The following is a 23,262-nucleotide window of genomic DNA, read 5'->3' as shown; positions in this document are numbered from 1 at the left end:
TCATGCATAAAAGTAAGCTGGGTTTTTTTTATTTAAGAACTTGCTACCAACAACAAACAATATGTTTTTGAAGGTTGAAATATGAACTATGTCAGCTGCTTGGTTACACACACACCAGGTATGCCACACAGACCTCAAGGTGTAAATTACAAGTGTGTGTAGTTTTTGAATAAAGCAACAGCCATAGGTAACATGAGCCCACTGATCGAACACCCTTTATTGATGGACACTATGTATGTACAATACACATATTTCACGAGGTGGGTGGGAGAGATATATATCACATACCACACAGGTCAATTAACTGTCAACTGCCAGTATAATGTACTGGAAGGCATGTTTACAAGGCTCTAGTGTACATAACAATCCATGCATCAAAATCACTGACACCAGTACATGTATATGAAGCTGCAATAAACAGGGTAAACTTATGTGTAAACATACCATTACTGGTATAATGTACCACATATACACGACATGTTATATTTCTCAAAGATCTATTTAACACAACATATTAATAAACATGCAGTTGGCAGTCAATGCACTTGTAAGTAACATATGTTTGTTATAAACCCAAGATCTTTTATTAAAGATCAATCTAAAAATATGCGATTGGCTAGCTGCCACATATTGATAAATTACATGAATATGTCAAATCCAAACCAACCACTGAAATTAACACTAATGATATCGACTGCTACCAGTGATGTACAAATTAACTGTGAAAGTGCGTATAACATAAATAGTTTGTGTTTTTTTGAAAATATAAAAGAAAGAATTGTCCATATTAGATATCATTTAAACTTATTACTAAAACCATCCAGCTTGATTTCACTGTTTTAAGTGTTTGGATATATTTTGAAGCAACTAATGATGAATGTACATCTAATGGCTAATTTCCATGTCTATAAGTTAAACATTTTCACATGTTTTTCATAACAAGAATACTTGAAGATAATAACATTCACATTTCTGACAAGAAAAACAACTTAATGGTATCAATCAAATACTTTTGAAATGTTTAAAAAAGGCAAACAAAAATTGATCCTACAGGGTAAATATACCGATATGTCTACAGGTGATATGAGATTGAGAGTTGAGATAAAAGTCGTGTTTGACAATACATCATGATATATTTCGGTCAATGTCTTCAGTATATGTAGTTCATCAAAGAATGAACCAGGAAGTTAAATACATAATCTTTTATGTTTACTAAATCTTGAAATTAAACAACCAGGTACAATTTTGTACGCATGTAAATAGAGTTAATTAAAACAAAATGCCTCAGCATTTCAAATTATGGTATCTATATTGCAGGAGAGTTAGTCACTAGCAATTAGTACATGTGCATATATTATGATTGTAGACAATATTGTAACTGATGGAAAGAAATAAGAGAACAAGTGGTGTTTGAGACCACGTTTAATCTCAATACTTGTGTAGTGATGCCTATAGAAAATACAGACAAATATAATGTATCATTGAATATAAGTAATGTTGGCTTCACTGACAGTAACACTGTTAAAGTTCTTGATACTGTGGATGAGGCTTTTGAGTATAGTATATCTTTCCATGAGTATACATACATGCATGTGTATATATTATAAGGTTGGCAAGTACATGTATGTGAAAATAAATATTAATCAGCAAATATCTTGATCTGTATGTTACATAATGTATTTGTTGAATTATAATACCAGTGTATTACCCCATGAGTCATGCACTCATAATGTGGAAAATATTTTTCAGATTTTTTTAAGTGAGAAATATTCTGAATTGGTGTAATTAAGTATTGTCTGTTATTTCTTTTACATCCATCAGGGTATAAACAAAAAAATTTATCTGTAAACTGTGAATCGGCGAAGCCGTTCTCACATAAATTTGCGGATGATTTTTTTGTTCATTTTTTTTGTCCAGATGAACGCAAAAGAAATAACAGACAATATTAATATTTAAATTTGAATCATACAGGCTAATAATAATAACACTAAAACATCATACTTTATTTAAATTATCCATAAAAAATAACGCTCAATAAGACAACTTGCCCACATAACATGACGTCATCAGATATGATGTTACCCAACGGCGTAAATTTTTTCGTTCATCGAGAATTGAACAAACTCCCGTTGCTACATCTGGACCAATGGGATGATGTTATATTGTAATGAATGTAACAGAAATTTAATTATTGTATAATACTACAGAATGATTTAATGCTTACAAGCCAATAACCTTGTCGGTACTAAATATAACGTCATCATAATTTGGCAAACACACAAAATGATGTCAATGTTTAAAGAATTTGTGTTTATGACTTTGTTTCTAGTGTTAAACTTGTAATGAAATTTTTGTTTTATGCAATTCATTATACATTTTTTAACAGAATAAATAGGACTTTGGTTTTTGAAAATTATCTGCGAATGGGATTAAAATACAAAGTTGTAGCAATACTTAGAACTGTGTGTAAAGTGGTTTACATCGTATCTACATACATGTATGTTGTATCTATATTGAAAATATGTTATTGGCTCATTTGACAATCTACTGTTAGTGGAAATTAAAATGATTTAAGCCAACTACGTGTTGTCTAACTGTACCGTACCTCCAGGAAGACATTGTGAGGCCTGCGCTCATGTTTAACCGACTACGTGTTGGCTAACTGTACCGTACCTCCAGGAAGACATTGTGAGGCCTGCGCTCATGTTTAACCGACTACGTGTTGGCTAACTGTACCGTACCTGCAGGAAGACATTGTGAGGCCTGCGCTCATGTTTAACCGACTACGTGTTGGCTAACTGTACCGTACCTGCAGGAAGACATTGTGAGGCCTGCGCTCATGTTTAACCGACTACGTGTTGGCTAACTGTACCGTACCTGCAGGAAGACATTGTGAGGCCTGCGCTCATGTTTAACCGACTACGTGTTGGCTAACTGTACCGTACCTGCAGGAAGACATTGTGAGGCCTGCGCTCATGTTTAACCGACTACGTGTTGGCTAACTGTACCGTACCTGCAGGAAGACATTGTGAGGCCTGCGCTCATGTTTAACCGACTACGTGTTGGCTAACTGTACCGTACCTGCAGGAAGACATTGTGAGGCCTGCGCTCATGTTTAACCGACTACGTGTTGGCTAACTGTACCGTACCTGCAGGAAGACATTGTGAGGCCTGCGCTCATGTTTAACCGACTACGTGTTGGCTAACTGTACCGTACCTGCAGGAAGACATTGTGAGGCCTGCGCTCATGTTTAACCGACTACGTGTTGGCTAACTGTACCGTACCTGCAGGAAGACATTGTGAGGCCTGCGCTCATGTTTAACGGACTACGTGTTGGCTAACTGTACTGTACCTGCAGGAAGACATTGTGAGGCCTGCGCTCATGTTTAACGGACTACGTGTTGGCTAACTGTACCGTACCTGCAGGAAGACATTGTGAGGCCTGCGCTCATGTTTAACTGACTACGTGTTGGCTAACTGTACTGTACCTGCAGGAAGACATTGTGAGGCCTGCGCTCATATTCCTGCTGCTCCTGCTTTTCCTCCAGGTATTCCTGGAGAGGGCGCGAGTTCCTCTCCAAGAGAAGATCCATCGTCGAGAACTACAACACCGACAACCTTCCCATCATGCAACTACAGGGGTATTCCGAGAAATGTCACCGGTATATCGGCTGTTGAGAGGTAGCACTTCAAAATCATCAATCAACTTTCCTGTCTGATATCTTTTTACAAAGAATTTCACAACTGTAAAAATGCACATTAACTGGCATATGCACCAACTTTATTACCACTTTGTTAATATAATCACCAATATGGAGGATTATGTAACTAAAATAACTCCAATCTTTGTGAATCTCTCATATAATTACGTTGGCAGATAAACAGTAAAATGTAACAGCATTAAAATTTTAAATGCCAGAAGAAAACTATAAGAAAATCACTATTGAAGTGAACAATGATTCAGAATAGATGCCTGGACATTACATAAGATCCAGAAGCCATTAAGTCACTGGATCAACAGCTATCCTCCATACACCTCCTGTGATGAAAGTAAAACACTAACACACAACAATCAGTTGTTGACAGGTAATATATCCCACATGCTCATGTTTAAAAATAAACAAACTCCAGTATGACTTCTATCACTTTCCCAGTGAAAACCGATATCCTGTGTTGGTAACTCACACACCTTCAGATGAAAACTAGATGTTAGTTAATCAGTTAGTTATTGTCAGTGAAGACCATGTCTGATTGAAGTTTTCTTCAGCTCTACCTGTTGAATGGAGTTCTCGCCAAGCTTGGACTGCCTTCTAGGGCAAAGAAACAGTTGATTGGGTCGGTCAGCAGGTATGAACAGGTAATCACAGTGTACAGGTAACCTGGAGTCAGTGAGGCATGGCGACGGCCCTCGGTCTCTAGTAATGTGCTGTGTGTAGCTGGAACACTAGCAGGAAATAATGGAGGGGCTTTAACTGAGTAGATGTGCTTTCTTGCCAGTGCAGGTTAATAACTTGGTGTCATCCCGGCTGGCTGGCGAGAACACCTATAGCCTGTTTCCAAATGTCCAGTCAGATTAGTATGCACCTCAAGTCACATGGACTAAGTCTCTGTGTGAGTCAGGTGTGTTTAGTTAACACTGTAACACGCTTTATACTATCACTATTCTTTCTTTCTTTTTCTTTCTCTCTCCCTTTTTATTGTCTCTCCCTTTTTTTTCTTACTGTATTTAAAATTTCCCTTTCTTCCTTCCTTCCTTCCTATATCTTTCCATCCCTCCCACTCTTTTTTTTCTTATCACACATATTTTCCCTCCTTATTGTCATCTTTCTCTCTTTCTTTCCTTCCATTCTATCTTTTCATTCTTTGTTCCTCCCTTTCTCTCTTCCATCTCTCACTTTCCCTTTTCCCTGTTTTCACTTTCTTTGAAGACTTTCTTTCTCTTTTCTTTCATCCTTTATTTCTTTTTTTCTCCATTTTATCACTTTCTCTATTTTTTCAGGCATCTGGGTTTCACGTAAATTATCATTTCCTTTTTGTGCGTTAGCAAAATCACAGACGCGAAAGTTCATTATTATGTAACATAATCTACCATTACCATGATTACGGGAAATCAGTTTGCAATTTGTTCTGATGGTCACAGGGTATAGAACCTCACCCTCTCTCTCTATCTCTCTCTCTTCCCCCTCACTCTTCTCTCCCTCTCCCTGTCTCTCTTTCTGACACCATACACCAACCCCCCTCCCTCCCCCTCTCTCTCACTCTCCCTCCCCCTCTCTCTCCGACTCAATACACTGTATTAGTAAATGATGTTATAATACGGTGAAGCTGAGACTTGGGCTTGGGCTGCGTTGGACTCATTGAGCCCAACTGTATTAGTAAATGATGTTATAATACGGTGAAGCTGAGACTTGGGCTGCGTTGGACTCATTGAGCCCAACTGTATTAGTAAATGATGTTATAATACGGTGAAGCTGAGACTTGGGCTGCGTTGGACTCATTGAGCCCAACTGTATTAGTAAATGATGTTATAATACGGTGAAGCTGAGACTTGGGCTGCGTTGGACTCATTGAGCCCAACTGTATTAGTAAATGATGTTATAATACGGTGAAGCTGAGACTTGGGCTTGGGCTGCGTTGGACTCATTGAGCCCAACTGTATTAGTAAATGATGTTATAATACGGTGAAGCTGAGACTTGGGCTGGGCTGTTGGACTCATTGAGCCCAACTGTATTAGTAAATGATGTTATAATACGGTGAAGCTGAGACTTGGGCTTGGGCTGTGTTGGACTCATTGAGCCCAACTGTATTAGTAAATGATGTTATAATACGGTGAAGCTGAGACTTGGGCTGCGTTGGACTCATTGAGTATTAGGACTCATTGACTCATTGAGCCCAACTGTATTAGTAAATGATGTTATAATACGGTGAAGCTGAGATTTGGGCTTGGACTGCCCAACTGTATTAGTAAATGATGTTATAATACGGTGAAGCTGAGACTTGGGCTGCGTTGGACTCATTGAGCCCAACTGTATTAGTAAATGATGTTATAATACGGTGAAGCTGAGACTTGGGCTTGGGCTGCGTTGGACTCATTGAGCCCAACTGTATTAGTAAATGATGTTATAATACGGTGAAGCTGAGACTTGGGCTTGGGCTGTGTTGGACTCATTGAGCCCAACTGTATTAGTAAATGATGTTATAATACGGTGAAGCTGAGACTTGGGCTGCGTTGGACTCATTGAGCCCAACTGTATTAGTAAATGATGTTATAATACGGTGAAGCTGAGACTTGGGCTGCGTTGGACTCATTGAGCCCAACTGTATTAGTAAATGATGTTATAATACGGTGAGAGCTGACTCATTGACCCAACTGTGGGCTTGAGACTTGGGCTGCGCTTGGACTCATTGAGCCCAACTGTATTAGTAAATGATGTTATAATACGGTGAAGCTGAGACTTGGGCTTGGGCTGCGTTGGACTCATTGAGCCCAACTGTATTAGTAAATGATGTTATAATACGGTGAAGCTGAGACTTGGGCTGCGTTGGACTCATTGAGCCCAACTGTATTAGTAAATGATGTTATAATACGGTGAAGCTGAGACTTGGGCTTGGGCTGCGTTGGACTCATTGAGCCCAACTGTATTAGTAAATGATGTTATAATACGGTGAAGCTGAGACTTGGGCTGCGTTGGACTCATTGAGCCCAACTGTATTAGTAAATGATGTTATAATACGGTGAAGCTGAGACTTGGGCTGCGTTGGACTCATTGAGCCCAACTGTATTAGTAAATGATGTTATAATACGGTGAAGCTGAGACTTGGGCTTGGGCTGTTGGACTCATTGAGCCCAACTGTATTAGTAAATGATGTTATAATACGGTGAAGCTGAGACTTGGGCTTGGGCTGCGTTGGACTCATTGAGCCCAACTGTATTAGTAAACGTTGGACACCCAACAGCCAATGTATTTTTCGTGCTGGGATGTCGTTAAACATCTATTCTATTCTATTCATGTGAGCACTCTACCAAATGAGCTAAATCCAACTCAGTTGGCAACAAAGGACTGTTTATGCTCTTTCCTTTTTGATAGTCAATGGCCAATAGTGTATGAAAACAATAATGATGATATCCATACAAAACTTGCTACCTTCTATTCTTTGATTACATCCAAAATTGGTTAATCTCACACCAAAACAATGGGCTAATTTGCAACTTTCTGTTGTAATGTGTTCCAGATTCACCTATTTTTGCAGGGTTTTAGCAAAAACGGAACCATGTTAAAACAGCCCCAAGAGAAAACGGAACCAAATTAGACAAAACAGAACCTAGCTACATGTAGCTATATAGTTAAAACGGAACCACAAAGTAAACAACCATCTGGGCTCAACACATTTTTGTATCTCCTAAATTCAAAGACCACATCAGTAACTGTAAAAAAAAAAAGGGCGTAAATCGCCATGAAAGTCAAACTTGATCTGTAACAGTACATGATAAAGCTATACAAAAAATACATCTCAATATATTGAGGCATTGCAAAAAAAGTCTGGAATTTTTTTTTTGGTTCTCCTGAATTCAAGGGCCATAACTGTGAAAAATGTGTAAATGGCCATGAAAATGAAACCTGGGGCCTAATTCACTGAACTCGAGCAAGTTTGCGATCTCGCAGTGCAATGCTAAAAGACTTGCATAGAGAATGCTTTGTTGTCTAGCAGAGCCTAACAGACCTTAGTGAATACGGCCCCAGATCTGTAACAGTAAATCGCCATGAAAGTCAAACTTGATCTGTAACTACACACAATGAAGCTATACACAAACTTTCAGCTCAATATTTCATGGCGTTGTTAAAAAAAACCATCAGGAAAAAACTATATGTGGGACATAAGGATGGACAAATAGATGGATGGATGGACAGACAGAGGGACAGAAGGATGGACGAAAATATAGACAGACAGGAGAATGGAGATGAAACTTATAGTCCTCTACCAGTCCATCCAGAGGGGATTATAAGATTCATCTCTGTTCTTGTCTATCTGTCCATCCATTCATCCATCTGTCTGTCCCACATATAGTTTTCTGGATGTTTTTTTCAGAACTCATTGAGAACTTACACAGTTTTTGTTTTGACATTATTTTGTTAAAGAGAGTCTGCTGCCATTCTTAAGACTTTCTTGCATAACAGAAGCTTTTTTACCACTAAAGTATTGTATTAAATATGTTTTCTTGTTCAGAATATTAATGTCTGTATACTGAATGTTTGTAGTAGCTCATACTACAGAGGCAGGAAACTTACAACAGTCTTTAAACAATCAACAGTCAATTATTGATGCCTCAGTCTGTTAACTTTATTTGTTTTACCATAATACTAATAGCCAAAGAGCTTTTACATCAGTATCTCAGTTTATGTAGAGATTTGTATTTATCAGAAAATGGATGAGCAGTCGGTTTGGAATCGATCCCCATCAGTGGGCCCATTGGGCTATTTCTCATTCCAGCCAGTGCACCACGACTGGTGTATCAAAGGCCATGGTATGTGCTATCCTGCCTGTGGGATGGTGCATATAACAGATCCCTGGCTACTAATGAAAAATATAGCAGGTTTCCTCTCTAAGACTATATGTCAAAATGACCAAATGTTTGATATCCAATAGTCGATGATTAATAAATTAATGTGCTCTAGTGGTGTCTTTAAACAAAACAAACTGTTTATGAGAAAATGTTAACTGTAAAAGATAATGGTAATGGTATGGGATATTATAGAAGTCGGGTCTGACCAGATAGGCTATTCCTTCCAAGTGACTGCATGGTGCTATTTCCAATCACCAGCAGCTGACAACAAGGCCATTGCTAAATACAAAGCCCAATGCTTGGTACATACTAAGACAAAACACAAAAAAAAGAGAAGTTTGTTTTATTTAACGACGCCGCTAGAGCACATTGATTTTTTATCTTATCATCGGCTATTGGACGTCAAACATATGGTCATTCTGACACTGTTTTTAGAGGAAACCCGCTGTCGCCACATAGGCTACTCTCTTTACGACAGGCAGCAAGGGATCTTTTATTTGCGCTTCCCACAGGCAGGATAGCACAAACCATGGCCTTTGTTGAACCAGTTATGGATCACTGGTCGGTGCAAGTGGTTTACACCTACCCATTGAGCCTTGCGGAGCACTCACTCAGGGTTTGGAGTCGGTATCTCGATTAAAAATCCCATGCCTCGACTGGGATCCGAACCCAGTACCTACCAACCTGTAGACCGATGGCCTGCCACGACGCCACCGAGGCCGGTACAAAACACAATGTCTCAGATAAAATACTGTTTCAGACAGGATACAGAATGCATTGTATAAACAATTGAACAGGCAGACAGATGGATGGATGGATGGACAGATGGGCTGGCTGGATTATTAATTACAAGCATGTTGATGGATAGATGGATATGACAAATTGAGGAGCCAGTTGTGAAAAAGTCTTAACTCAAATTTATCTTTTATTCTGACAAAATACTATATTGAGAAATACTATTCATACAATTACCAAACCATCCCAACCTGATCAGATAACATACCATGCAATTACCAGATTAAAAAATATACTATAACAAACCATCCCAACCTGATCACATAACATACCATGCAATTACTAGATTAAAAAACATACTATACAAATATCGATCAGAAAACATAACATACAGTTATCAGGTCAGAAAACATACCATACAAGATCAGCCTTTTTTTTTGTACACAACACATTATATGAAATGACCACTAGTTTGGAAAAGTTTAACGAAAAACAGATGGCTGAAAACCAGATCAGAGGAAGGAAGGAAGGAAACGTTTTATTTAACGATGCACTCAACACATTTTATTTATGGTTATATGGCATCAGACATATGGTTAAGGACCACACAGACACAGAGAAAGGAAACCCGCCATCGCCACTTCATGGGCTACTCTTTTCGATTAGCAGCCAGGGATCTTTTATATGCACCATCCCACAGACAGGATAGTACATACCATGGCCTTCGTTACACCAGCTGTGGAGCACTGGCTGGGACGAGAAATAGCCCAGTGGGTCCACCAACGGGGATCGATCCTAGACCGACTGTGCATCAAGGGATCAGAAAAATACTGTACAGTTACCACTTCAGAAAATATACTATAGTTATCAGGTCAAAATAGATTTAAAAAAAAAAGTGCCAGGTTAGAAAACAAACCATACAATTATCAGATCAGAAAGTCTGATGAATACAAAATGGTTTATTCACTCCAATAACTGTTTTGTATTCATATCATGGCTTTGCAACATGTATAAATTTAATATCTCTTTCACTTTTACTTCAACAGAGATACGACTGTGGGTATGCTGATAATTTGTGTTTATTTCATCAAAGCAGACAGCCTCTGGTTAAAAGTATGTAAATATTGACACCTGACATTTTGAAACATTAACATACTCATCTTGTCATGTTTATTTGTACTGGTGGAAGTGAAGGTCAGCTTAATGCACCAGAGTTAACCGCAGATGGTCGCTTGTGAGTACAGTGTGATCACGGGTATACACTGAACTCCTTTGAAAACAATTTCTCACTCCAGCCAGTGCACCACAACTGGTATATCAAAGACCATGGTGTGTGCTATCCTGTCTATGGGATGGTGCATATAACAGATCCCTTGCTGCTAAATGAAAAGAGTAGCCCATGAATTGGCGACAGCAGGTTTCCTCTCTCAATATCTGCGTGGTCCTTAACCATATGTCTGATGCCATATAACCATAAATAAAATGTGTTGAGTGCGTCATTAAATAAACCATTTCCTTCCTTCCTTTGAAAACACACCACCCAATATTCACTTGTTACTGATATTGCATGTGTAAGCTAGGTTCCTATAAAACACACAATAAACCTAAATCTTGTATACAATGGGTTATTTATTGACTACCAAAATACAGCCAATTACGGTATACCAAATCAGTTAAATGTAAAAAAATTCTTCTGATGTTCTTTTTACAACTACAAATGTGACTTGTACATTTTTGATGAAGGCCAGTATATAGTAACATTACAGTGAAACCTGTCTAATCCAGATCATGTTGGGGACCTAATATTTATCTCATTTAGACAGGATTCAGTGTTTAGAGGGTCACATTTTAGAATTTAAAAATTTCGGGACCATGAAACTTGGCCAGTTTTGACAGGATTCCATTTTTTCAGGGTCCAGTTGAGACAGGTTTTACTGTATAACTGCATTTATCTATCTGCACGTTGTTGTTTTGACAAAGAATTAAACACTAAACTGCTTGGTGTTAAAAAGGCAATCAGAACATCAGAATCAATACTGACCCCCAGGCTCAGGGCGAGATGAATGTGTTTTAGTTAGCCACAGTCTAAACAGCAATATTTGCAGGAAGTTGTATTGTGTTTATTCTTCCATTGTGTTCTCTTAAATCATTTGTCGCAAACCCTTCTCTGCAGCTCCAGTGAAGGTATTTAATACACTTCCATACAAACAGCGTCAGTGGGCAAACAATAGAATACCCGTGCACACACACTACATAATAACATTTGTATTCACAGGCGTGGCTTGAAAACTGTTCATATCATAACCTCTGTACATGAAATACTAACTTGGCTGGAATATATTTTCTTTATGGATTGTAGGGTCAATAAATATAACCTGTATTAGTTTACGTATGGGCGTGACAAGCAGCTTGTGTAGTAACACAGTCAAGGTTTAATACAGGTTATAGTGACTAGGGAGAAATGGTGACCACTTTAGACAGATGGCTGCATCAGTGAGGTAGCTTATGGGTGTGGGTAATTTTTGGCATGCTTCCATCAGAGAAATGTTCAAGCATGTCCTCTAGAGTTATGTCCAGTTTAGGTAGTCTGCTTAGTTAAGTTAGAATATATACATGGATAAAGGAAATGTTTTATTTAATGATGCACTCAACACATTTTATTTACAGTTATATGGCTCTCGGACATATGGTTAAGAACCACACAGATATTGAGATAGGAAACCCGCTGTAACCACTTCATAGGCTACTCTTTTCGATTAGCAGCAAGGGATTTTTTATATGCACCATCCCACATACAGGGTAGTACATACCACAGCCTTTGATATACCAGTCGTGGTGCACTGGCAAAACAAGTGAAATAGCCCAATGGGCCCACTGACAGGGATCGATCCTAGACGACTATGCATCGAGCGAGCGCTTTACCACTGGGCTATGTCCCGCCCCTTACATGGATACGGTAGGGATATAGTGTGCATGGAATTCCACAGACTTTGATGGAAGTTGGACTGGATATGGGTGGGATGCACTGGGTGCACTTTGACGTGGTGGGACAGCACTAACTGGGGGAGGGGTATGGTATGGGTGGGATCACACTAACTGGGGGAGGGGTCGGACTAAATGTGGGTGAGATTACTTTAAGAGGGGTATGGTATGGGTGGGGTCACACTAAGTGGGGTTGGGGTTGGACTAAATGTGGGTGAGATTGCATTAAGAGGGGTGTGGTATGGGTGGGATCACACTAAGTGGGGGTGGGGTTGGACTAAATGTGGGTAAGATTGCATTAAGAGGGGTGTGGATTACACTAAGTGGGGTGGGGCTGGACTAAATGTGGGTGAGATTGTATTAGGAGGGATGTGGTATGGATAGGAACACACTAAGTAGGTGAGATTGTATTAAGAGTAGTGTGGTATGGATGGGATCACACTAAGTAGGGGTGGGGCTGGACTAAATGTGGGTGAGATTGTATTAAGAAGGATGTGGTATGGGTGGGATCACACTATGTGGGGTGGGGCTGGACTAAATGTGGGTGAGATTGCATGGAGTGGGGGTGGGGCTGGACTAAATATAGGTGTGATTGCATTAAGAGTAGTGTAGTATGGATGGGATCACACTAAGTGGGGGTGGAGCTGGACTAAATATAGGTGAGATTGCATTAAGAGTAGTGTAGTATGGGTGGGATCACACTATGTGGGGGTGGGGCTGGACTAAATGTAGGTGAGATTGTATTAAGAGGGGTGTAGTATGGATGGGATTACACTAAGTAGGGTGGGGCTGGACTAAATGAAGGTGAGATTGTATTAAGAGGGGTGTAGTATGGGTGGGATCACACTAAGTGGGGGTAGGGCTGGACTAAATATAGGTGAGACTGCATTAAGAGTAGTGTAGTATGGATGGGATCACACTAAGTGAGGGTGGGGCTGGACTAAATATAGGTGAGATTTTATTAAGAGGGGTGTGGTATGGAAGGGATTACACTAAGTGGGGGTGGGGCTGGACTAAATATAGGTGAGATTGTATTAAGAGGGGTGTGGTATGGATGGGATTACACTAAGTGGGGTGGGGCTGGACTAAATGTGGGTCAGATTGTATTAGGAGGGATGTGGTATGGATAGGAACACACTAAGTATGTGAGATTGTATTAAGAGGGGTGTGGTATGGATGGGATCACACTAAGTAGGGGTGGGGCTGGACTAAATGTGTGTAAGATTGTATTAAGAGGGATGTGGTATGGGTGGGATCACACTATGTGGGGTGGGGCTGGACTAAATGTGGGTGAGATTGCATGGAGTGGGGTGAGGTTGGACTGGTTATTGGTGGGACTGCACTACATTGGGTGGGATTGAACTGAACATGGCTGGAATTGCACGGACTGGTGTGGGTTTGGACAGATGTGGGTGGAATTACTTGGAATGGGGAGAGTTTGGATGGATATGGGTGGAATTACTTGGAATGGGTAGAGTTTGGATGGATGTGGGTGGAATTACTTGGAGTGGAGTGAGTTTGGATGAATGTGGGTGAGATTGCATGGAGTTGGGGGAGTTTGGATGAATGTGGGTGGAATTACTTGGAGTGGGGAGAGTTTGGATGAATGTGGGTGAGATTGCATGGAGTTGGGGAGAGTTTGGATGAATGTGGGTGAGATTGCATGGCGTGGGGAGAGTTTGGATGAATGTGGGTGAGATTGCATGGAGTTGGGGAGAGTTTGGATGAATGTGGGTGAGATTGCATGGAGTTGGGGAGAGTTTGGATGAATGTGGGTGAGATTGCATGGAGTTGGGGAGAGTTTGGATGAATGTGGGTGAGATTGCATGGAGTTGGGGAGAGTTTGGATGAATGTGGGTGAGATTGCATGGAGTTGGGGAGAGTTTGGATGAATGTGGGTGAGATTGCATGGAGTGGGGAGAGTTTGGATGAATGTGGGTGAGATTGCATGGAGTTGGGGAGAGTTTGGATGAATGTGGGTGAGATTGCATGGAGTTGGGGAGAGTTTGGATGAATGTGGGTGAGATTGCATGGAGTGGGGAGAGTTTGGATGAATGTGGGTGAGATTGCATGGAGTTGGGTGCTAATGGATATGACTGGGACATATTCGGTGGAGTTGGGATGAGTTAGATATGGTTGTGTTCTACAAAGAGGTGTAGGGCTTGGACCAAATGTCAGATGGTACCTTCTAACTTAAATCAGTACATAAAAGTAAATACTGCGACCAGACATGCAAATGCTCTAACTACCGTAAACATTCATAATACACAAGACTCAGTGAACTAGATTAAAGAGTCTCCTCAGTTTGCTGATGTTTCGGACTAATACAGTTCTTATAACAACTACAGTCACACGTTAAATACATTTCCGTCTTTACAATATCACTGTCTTAAGTAATTTGGTGTTTTTGGTCATCGTAATGTTTGTAATACAAAAATGTGTTTTTTATCTAAAAAAATAAAAAATATATTAGGAAATAAAATGAAGGTTTAATTACCGGCAATATGAGAACACTCAGAAACACATTGAATATGCAGAGCTACTATTATTTAAAAAAATTAAAATGTATTTAAAAATTGGTTTAGTTAGTCTGAAATATCGTACAATAACAACAAACTCTGCTGGACAAACTCTAATATTAATAAAGGGGTGGGACGTAGTCCAGTGGTAAAGCTTGATGCACGGTTGGTCTGGGATCAATTCCCGTCGGTGGGCCCATTCCAGCCAGTGCACCACAACTGGTATATCAAAGGCTGTGGTATGTGCTATCCTGTCTGTATGATGGTGCATATAAAAGATCCCTTGCTACTAATGGGAAAATGTAGCGGGTTTCCTTTCTAAGACTATAAGTCAAAATTACCAAATGTTTGACATCCAATTGCCGATGATTGATAAATCAATGTGCTGTAGTGTTGTCATTAAACAACAAACTTGTGTTAGTCAGAAGTATGTTACAATAACAACAAACAATGGACAAACTGTGTAATATTACTAAATACAAACCTGATCTGGCATAGTGTGCAGCACTGAACTATGATCTGATCATCCAGTGATCAGTCTACAATCTGCAGTGTACAGTTACACATGCATGTATTCCATTCCAGCCAATAACACACGTTTCTCTACTTACTCCTCAATAAAACACAAAACAGCATATTCCATTGAACAAAGTACAACACATTTCCCATATATAATTACAGAATTTTCTGAAACAGGAAACTGTGTATTCCACTCTAGAAAAATAAAACTGTTTTTACACAGGTACTTGTTCTGCTAAAGCATATTCCATTTCAATTGAAGAAAGTTTTCCAAGTTTCCCATGTTTAATGACAAAAAACTGTAAAAGAGAAAACCATTCCAGAAAAAACCCATTTCTTATACCAAGGCTCCTGTTACACAGCAAGACAAAAAACACCCATCCATGTTGCAAAGTTCTCCAAGGTAGTCTTTATGGAATAGGTATACATTAAAACAGCACTCCTGTTAAAACAGCACTCCTAGTGTATCCATTTTGCATGGCCGATTGTCTTTAGGGAACAGGTACACGTTAAAAAAAACACTCCTAATGCAACATCTGACGTGGCTAACTTAAAAAACATGTTTGTTTATAGACGACATGTTCTACCTAAAGCCGTGTTTTAACATTTACAGGGACAAAAGCAAAAGTGTATACACATGGCATTTGGAAACATTTCACTCTGGTCCACGGGTTCAAGAGGAATGTGTTTCACAAAATGAGGTGGAATGACGGGTTTTCATTAACCCTATATACGTGTGTGTGTGGTTATTAACAGGATTAAACAGAGTCACACAGACCCACATCAAGGAAGACTGAGTCTTAATTTGTGGTCCAGCCAGAGAATGGACATGGTTGATAGCTTCACAGGTTCATATTCTGTGAAACACAAGTTTCTACATCATTCGAGCCAGTGCACCACAACTGGTATATAAAAGGCCATGGTATGTGCTATCCTGCTGTGCGATGTTGCATATAAAAGATCCCATGCTACTAATGGAAAAATGAGGCGGATTTTTTCTTAAAAAAGACTATATGTTATAATTACCAAATGTTTGACATCCAGTTCATTAATAAATCAATGTGCTCTAGTGGGGTCGTTAAACAGAACAAACATTTTTAACTTTGTCTGGTGTTTGTGCATCTGATTTTTATCACTAGCACTAGTGTGTACTAGGGAGTTCATTCTAGGGGAGATTCTTTGAAGGGAGTTATCGCCTGTTACATAATGACCTTATTTTAGTATTTTTACAGTACTAAACCAGATACATGTAGTAGGAAATGAAAGGAATGTTTGTTGAATTGAACCACAGCAAATGTTAAACTATGGCAATTTGGTGTGTAATATATTTCAAGAATTCATTTTAAAAAAAAGAGGAAACCTACTAGTTCTAAAAAAACACAGGCACCTGGGGGTTTCAAGAGCCTAACCTCACCCTCTGATTCAAGAAAACTTTGTTTAAAATATATTTACTGGGAGAGCATAACCAAAACCCCTAAAAACTTTGCTTGCCAGTCTAAAGCACCTCACAATTCCCATACACATACCTGAACAGATCTTTATTAGCAATATTCCATAGACAGGACAATATATCCCGTGACCTATGATATACCAGTTGTATGGCACTAGTATAGTTGTTTATAGTATAAATCTGAGTTCACTGATGGTATTTGATCCTACAATCCACCACACCTCAGACAAGCACTGTAACACCGAGCCATATCCTACTCTCTAATATCTACAGACACAACACTGCAAACTTCTGAATCTGTCAAATTAGCAGTTAATCAATCTAGACACTGAAATGGCATAATTTTCAAATTCTATCTTTTTCACCAGTTTCTTTGCAATGAAATGAGATTCACCCATGGACAAGTTTTAACTCTATATTACCTCGTCAGTGACTGTGGAATGAACACAACTAAACAGCTATAGGGCGAAATTTGATTTATATTACCAGTTTTCCTTCACCCTAACAACTGAATGGGCACAAGACTGAAATTTGATTTATAGTCACAGACATGCTAATGAGGACCTCCAGTGTATTCAGGGCTTGTACAGCACACACAGGAATACAAGCCGTGGAGTGAATGCACCGTGCACCCAGTAACACACGACTTTACTATCAGACCAAGTCACAAACATACATATAGGTCCCATAGACAGTGTACTATGACTGGACGTTTCGATATAAACCAAGGTTAACTTCAAATATATATTCTTTGCTGCAATTCAAAACAGAGAACGAAACCAAGATTATCTTTTTTGTAGGCCATATTATTATTTTTTAGTTTTCACGTTGTCCGTTTTCAATACATGCACACTATCAAGGCTCCAAATTGGATTAATTTCACTAACCATTTACTTTCTATCTAAGTTGTGATAGCATTTCAGAAATATGAAGAATTCTTAACTGATTTTCAGAAGCCATAATATAAATCTGTGGGGCAGGACATAGCCTAATGGTAAAGCACTTACTTGATGCACAGTCGGTCTGGGATCGATCCCTTTCGGTGGGTCCATTAGGTTATTTCTCATTCCACCATTCCAGGCCGTAGTATGTGCTATCCTGTCTATGTTATGGTGCACATAAAAGATCCTTGCTACTAATGGAAAAATGTAGCAGGTTTCCTCTCTAAGACTATATGTCAAAATTACCAACTGTTTGACATCCAATAGCCAATGATTAGTAAATCAATGTGCTCTAGTGGTGCCGTTAAACAAAACAAACTTTAAAACGTTTTTGTTCCCTCTCCAAGACTGTTATATCAGAATTACCAACTGTTTGACATCAAATAGCCGATTATTAATAAATCAATGTGCTCTAGTGTTGTTGTTAAATAAAACAAACTTTAACTTTATCCACATCTGTGTCAAGTCTTCCACACTATTGTTAAAACATTACACTACAAGTCCAATATCTAGAACTCTTTCTCTGCTTCTCAATTCCCAACATTCACTTGTTCAAATTTGAAAAGCAGAGATTGCTTCCAACTCAACAAAATTAATTAGTAAACATTTATAAAATGGCCACCAAATGATTGATTGCTAAAACAATGGGACAAGTCAAAAGAAATAATTAGTTTTTAACGATATGCAAGATGACAGTACTGTCTGTAAAACACAACTAAATATTACTTCTTTTCACTGGCTGTATTAACTACAAGTGAATGATAAAAAACAATTCGGGACAATATTCTTTGAGGACATTTGAAATTAAACTAAATGTATGGAATCATGTCAATTAAGAACACACAAGAACTAAATGATGGCTCTGGAGAAAACTCTTTTTTGAGACCTTGTATATGCAAGACAGTACAAGCCCCAACGATATAAAGCAAACAAGTTCATAGATACATTCAAAGAACAACAAAGCCAAGTGGTTTAATGTAGTATGATGTCATATTATTCAATATCCATACATATAGTTTCAGTAATGTTCTTTTGTTAACTGTCAGTAAAGCAGAACAGATGATGTTCCAAAACCTCAAGCCAATATTTAAAATATTTGTACTCTCAAGCCAATATTTAAATTTTTTGTACTCTCAAGCCAATATTTAAAACATTTTTACTCTCAAGCCAATATTTAAAACATTTTTACTCTCAAGCCAATATTTAAAATATTTTTACTCTCAAGCCAATATTTAAAACATTTTTACTCTCAAGCCAATATTTAAAATATTTTTACTCTCAAGCCAATATTTAAAACATTTTTACTTTCAAGCCAATATTTAAAATATTTTTACTCTCAAGCCAATATTTAAAACATTTTTACTGTAACTGTATACACAAACAATAAAAAAGAAGTTTTACCATCCAATACATGTTTATTGTTTTTTCTTCACAGTGATGTAAGACTTACTTTTGTAAAAGCTACACTCTTTTTGTAAAGGGGCTGTCCTGGGTTTATAGTCATTTAAAGTTTTTATAGCCTTTTTGCACCATTAAAATTACAATATACATTGTCCTGCTTAAAATATGAATATCTGTATATTTCAAGCAGTTTGGGTCAACCTAAAATTTGCAGTAGCTCAACATACATTTTCACCTACCAATACAATAATTTCATACATTTTCACCTACCAATACAATAATTTCATACATTTGATTACACGCAAGTAGACAATACACTTTGTCTTTTATTCCTACAAACTACTAAACTCAAAACGTAAGACCAACATTAAAATACTGTTCCCTACAACCAGTTCATAAACTCAACAATTCACTTTCTAGTTCTATAAAGTCATGTCTTTTTTCCCATTCTTTGTAAAAAGTTAATATCACAAAATAAAAATAGTAAAACGATGACTGAAACAAACTTGTGCTAAAGACGACAAGAATTCATTGTACTCACTCTGATGCTTTGTGATGTAGATGCAGCAAGTCGACAACATGGCTTCATTTTGTATATCTCCATTAACCATTCAGGTGCACAAAGTCATTCAATGTTTTAAGACTGACCAACTTATAGACATGGTTTAATTTTATATAAAGACAGTACAACAAAAACAATATACAATCCAATTAAAGCATGACTGTTAAATTGTGAAGTAATACGTTTGCCAACATGCATGGGCAGTGTTCAATTCAGTTTGATACGATCACAAATAAAACAAATTCTTTGAGTCAGTTATAAGTTTTTATGTTTGTCTGCGAAGATTGTGTATCAGCTCTAGAAGTCGTTCATAACTGAGCGCAGGTTACACAAGTCACACATGGTTATAACCCGGTGCATAAACTGACAACCAAAACAACAGCTACTTGACTCATGGGCTCGTGAAATTCCTGTATGGTCATGCAATGTTTGGGGAAATAACACACACCGTGAATGAACCGAACCCGATAATTAACTACCGTTAATCTTCTCCAGGTCAGGAAGTCTTTATTCACCAGTAATATTCCTATTTAGGCGTGAGGGCATCTACTAACAAGGCACTGTGTTTGGGTCAGAGTGTGACCATTTATTATAACACTTTAATGGAGTCAGGCCAGCAGTCAGCAGTGGCAGACAGACAGAAGTAATGAAGCATACACATTTATGAACAAACTTCTCGTTAACCTACACAAATAAACAAATAGGGCTGTTTTTAGCAATTGCTCTTCATACACAGGTCATCAAGGTGTCTGTAGTGAAATGCTTTCTGGCATGCCCTGTATAGACAAGAGGTTGTTGTATGGAGTGGCTTTTATTGCAGGTTCAGCAGAATACAAGTTGGTATTAGCTATCAAACTACAGTACTTAGTGAGTGACATGAAATACAAGACCAAACCTCATGGTAATTTACAGACTGGTATTTTTCACTAATAACAGTTACATGTACATCTAACACAATTACAAACATTTTCCTCTTATTTGTCACCGAGACCTTGCTTTTTAAGGTGCGTGGGTGCGATCACGCTCGTACAGCACACGTAATTTCAATCTGACAAATCGGGGAAATACTGGTTTAATAGACAATTTTGTAAACGTACCAGTCAAAATCCAATCGGAGCTACACTGCCTATTTTATTTATTTTGGAGAGTGATTTTTCACTCACCTTAACATATTGAGGTGTGCAATTTTCCACCTGTCTATAATTTTCAAAAACCAAGGACTGGTTACTTGATCTTGATTGGATAATGCCATAAACAAAGTTGATAAATTTAATAAATTCCTGGAAATGACAGCATTATGGTAAATGGGTCACCACTACTGAAAGCCAGTGCACCATGACTGGTATATCAAAGGCCGTGGTATGTGCTATCCTGTCTGTGGGGTGGTGCATATAAAAGATCCCTTGCTACTAATAGAAAAATGTAGTGGGTTTCCTCTCGATGACCATGTCAAAATTACCAAATGTTTGACATCCAATAGCCAATGATTGATAAATCAATGTGCTCTAGTGGTGTTGTTAAACAAACCAAACTTTTTTACCATTACATATTTGTCATTTTTAAATGAAGAAACTAATTTTGAGTACTTAAACTATTGAACATTGTTTTCATAATACTCTTCAAATGTTTGTTTTAAATTGTGAATTTATTATGTACAACAGGCACAAATGAGTGAATATAGCGTACAGCATAAAACACTTTGTTACACATGATGATTTATACACTTTGTGAATGATATACACTGATAATATTATAACAAACAATTAAAATATCATAGCCTTTAATGCTACAGTACTGTTTAATAGTATTTAATATATATTCATAACTAAATACTAGTTATGTAATATTCATTTTAAACCCTCCTACAGCCAGTTGACATCTTTATAGCTTTAAGTGTATGTATTTCCCAATAAACCATTTAAATATATAGGAGACAGGTATACATGTATTATAAAGGTCTACCGTTTCCTGCACATAATAACCAAGGTTCAGTCTGAGGCTAAGGTGCAAGATAACACTGGTGACTCATGTCTGTAACATGGAGGAAAACGGACCTGATTATGTTACAGTTTCAATACCTTAGACAAATTGACAAAACAGACTGGTTACAGTGGGAAAACTTGGCATGACTCAGTCTTTTGAAGCAATTTGCTCTGATATCTCAAGTTATTATTTTATAAGGAAATCTGGTGTTGCCACTCCATGGGCTACTTTTTTTTATTTAACAGCAAGATATATTTTATAGGCACTGTTCCACAGACAGGATAGTACATACCACATACCACTAGTAGTGGAGCGCTAGCTGGAATGGGAAATAGCCCAATGGGCCCACCGATGAGATCATTCCTCGACAAACTGTATAAGTTTTAAGCAAGCTGACAAGCATTTTACCCCTGGGCTATGTCCCACCCATTTATTCTGTCTAGTGACCCACATGTTGATGGCCGTTTATTAGTTATTTGATTAAGAACAACATCCTGCATAGTCTCCATGAGCTCACATAAAGTTAATTGCTTTTGTGTTAAGTGTTGTGACATTCCTCATACAGGTAATGTAAGTTTTCAACTCTGGCCCCTGATTATCAGAATCTGTTACCAGTGACATGGAGACCCGTTCATGTTAGTTATTACCATGAATGGTGGGAGCAGCTGGGTGGATAAGGCTTCGTGTTGGGTCAACAATTAGCCGAGCATATCTCAACAGGTTCAAGTAATATAAATAAGTTCTTTTATAGCTGGCCAACGTCAGAGCCAGGCACTTGACAATACCCATTGGAATGTGTATTATCTTCAAAAGCTTAGGACACTTAATAATACCCACAGACAGCAACGTTTTGTTATCAGAAACATACCAAAATCACTCTTAACACTTACATGTGCCCACTGTTTTAAAGGGTCACTTTTCATAATCATTAAGATGTTGTGTATTTAATGTAACTTAAAGTATAAATGTAATTTATACTGAATAGTCTTTCCTGAGATGAAAATTTATGTGATTGCTATTCAGGTTAATTATTCTCATAATTTATCTTCATATTTGTATTCAGTTAAAGGTTAAAGCATGCTGTTCTGGGCATAGTGTAATAATATATTATCGTCTGTGGACCTGTTTCGGTGAGGGACCTGTTTCGGTGAGGGACCTGTTTCGGTGGTTGCGTTGTTTATACACAACAGTATGTACATTTGAAGATTTCTGACATTGTTGACTTTTGCATGGGGAAAGTAAACAAATGTCTGTCACATTCACAGAAATGTTCGTAAAAATAAAGTTAAAACAAGCAAAGAAAGAAAGATTGAATGAACTTGACCCACTCATAAACACAGCACATTTCTTAATACCTTTTTTTATGAATTTAAAAGACTGTTATTTGAAAGAAAACTTAATTTAAAAAATATTTGTGTCTTTTCTCAACTGTATTGCTATCTGGTTATTGATGTCACATGATTGTCATGGCGTCTGATACTAAAATTCTGTTTACTTGCCAGAAATATATGGTCCTTATATGTTTTAACATAAATATTTTTCTGGATATCTGTTTATATATTTATTAAAAGTCAGAAAGGAGCTTATATTTTTGAATCAAACAAT

The 23,262-nt window shown here is 38.0% G+C and overlaps 2 protein-coding genes across 15 annotated transcripts in view; both read right to left on the bottom strand.

Moving 5' to 3' along the window:
• The window catches only part of LOC121369350 (RIMS-binding protein 2-like), a 228,093-nt gene extending 223,421 nt beyond the window's left edge, over positions 1-4,672 (bottom strand). For 8 of the 14 annotated variants that reach the window (XM_041494369.1, XM_041494360.1, XM_041494367.1 and 5 more), the window contains exon 1: positions 3,490-4,670. In XM_041494369.1, coding sequence (XP_041350303.1) covers positions 3,490-3,594 — 105 coding nt within the window. In that variant the 5' untranslated portion in view covers positions 3,595-4,670. Of the gene's footprint in view, positions 1-3,489 lie in introns of all 14 variants that reach the window. The other 6 variants (XM_041494355.1, XM_041494365.1, XM_041494362.1 and 3 more) reach the window with 3 other exon arrangements.
• A 9,028-nt stretch (positions 4,673-13,700) lies between these two features.
• On the bottom strand, positions 13,701-14,387 carry LOC121368942 (LIM domain-containing protein A-like). The gene has a single exon (XM_041493706.1). The coding sequence runs from the start codon at positions 14,385-14,387 to the stop codon at positions 13,701-13,703; it is 687 nt and encodes a 228-aa protein (XP_041349640.1).
• Positions 14,388-23,262: the final 8,875 nt, after the last annotated feature.

This window comes from Gigantopelta aegis, chromosome 3, assembly GCF_016097555.1.
Source record: "Gigantopelta aegis isolate Gae_Host chromosome 3, Gae_host_genome, whole genome shotgun sequence".
Lineage (NCBI taxonomy): Eukaryota > Metazoa > Mollusca > Gastropoda > Neomphalida > Peltospiridae > Gigantopelta > Gigantopelta aegis.
The sequence above is the reverse complement of the archived record's forward strand: the minus strand, read 5'-3'. Positions and strand labels throughout refer to the sequence as shown.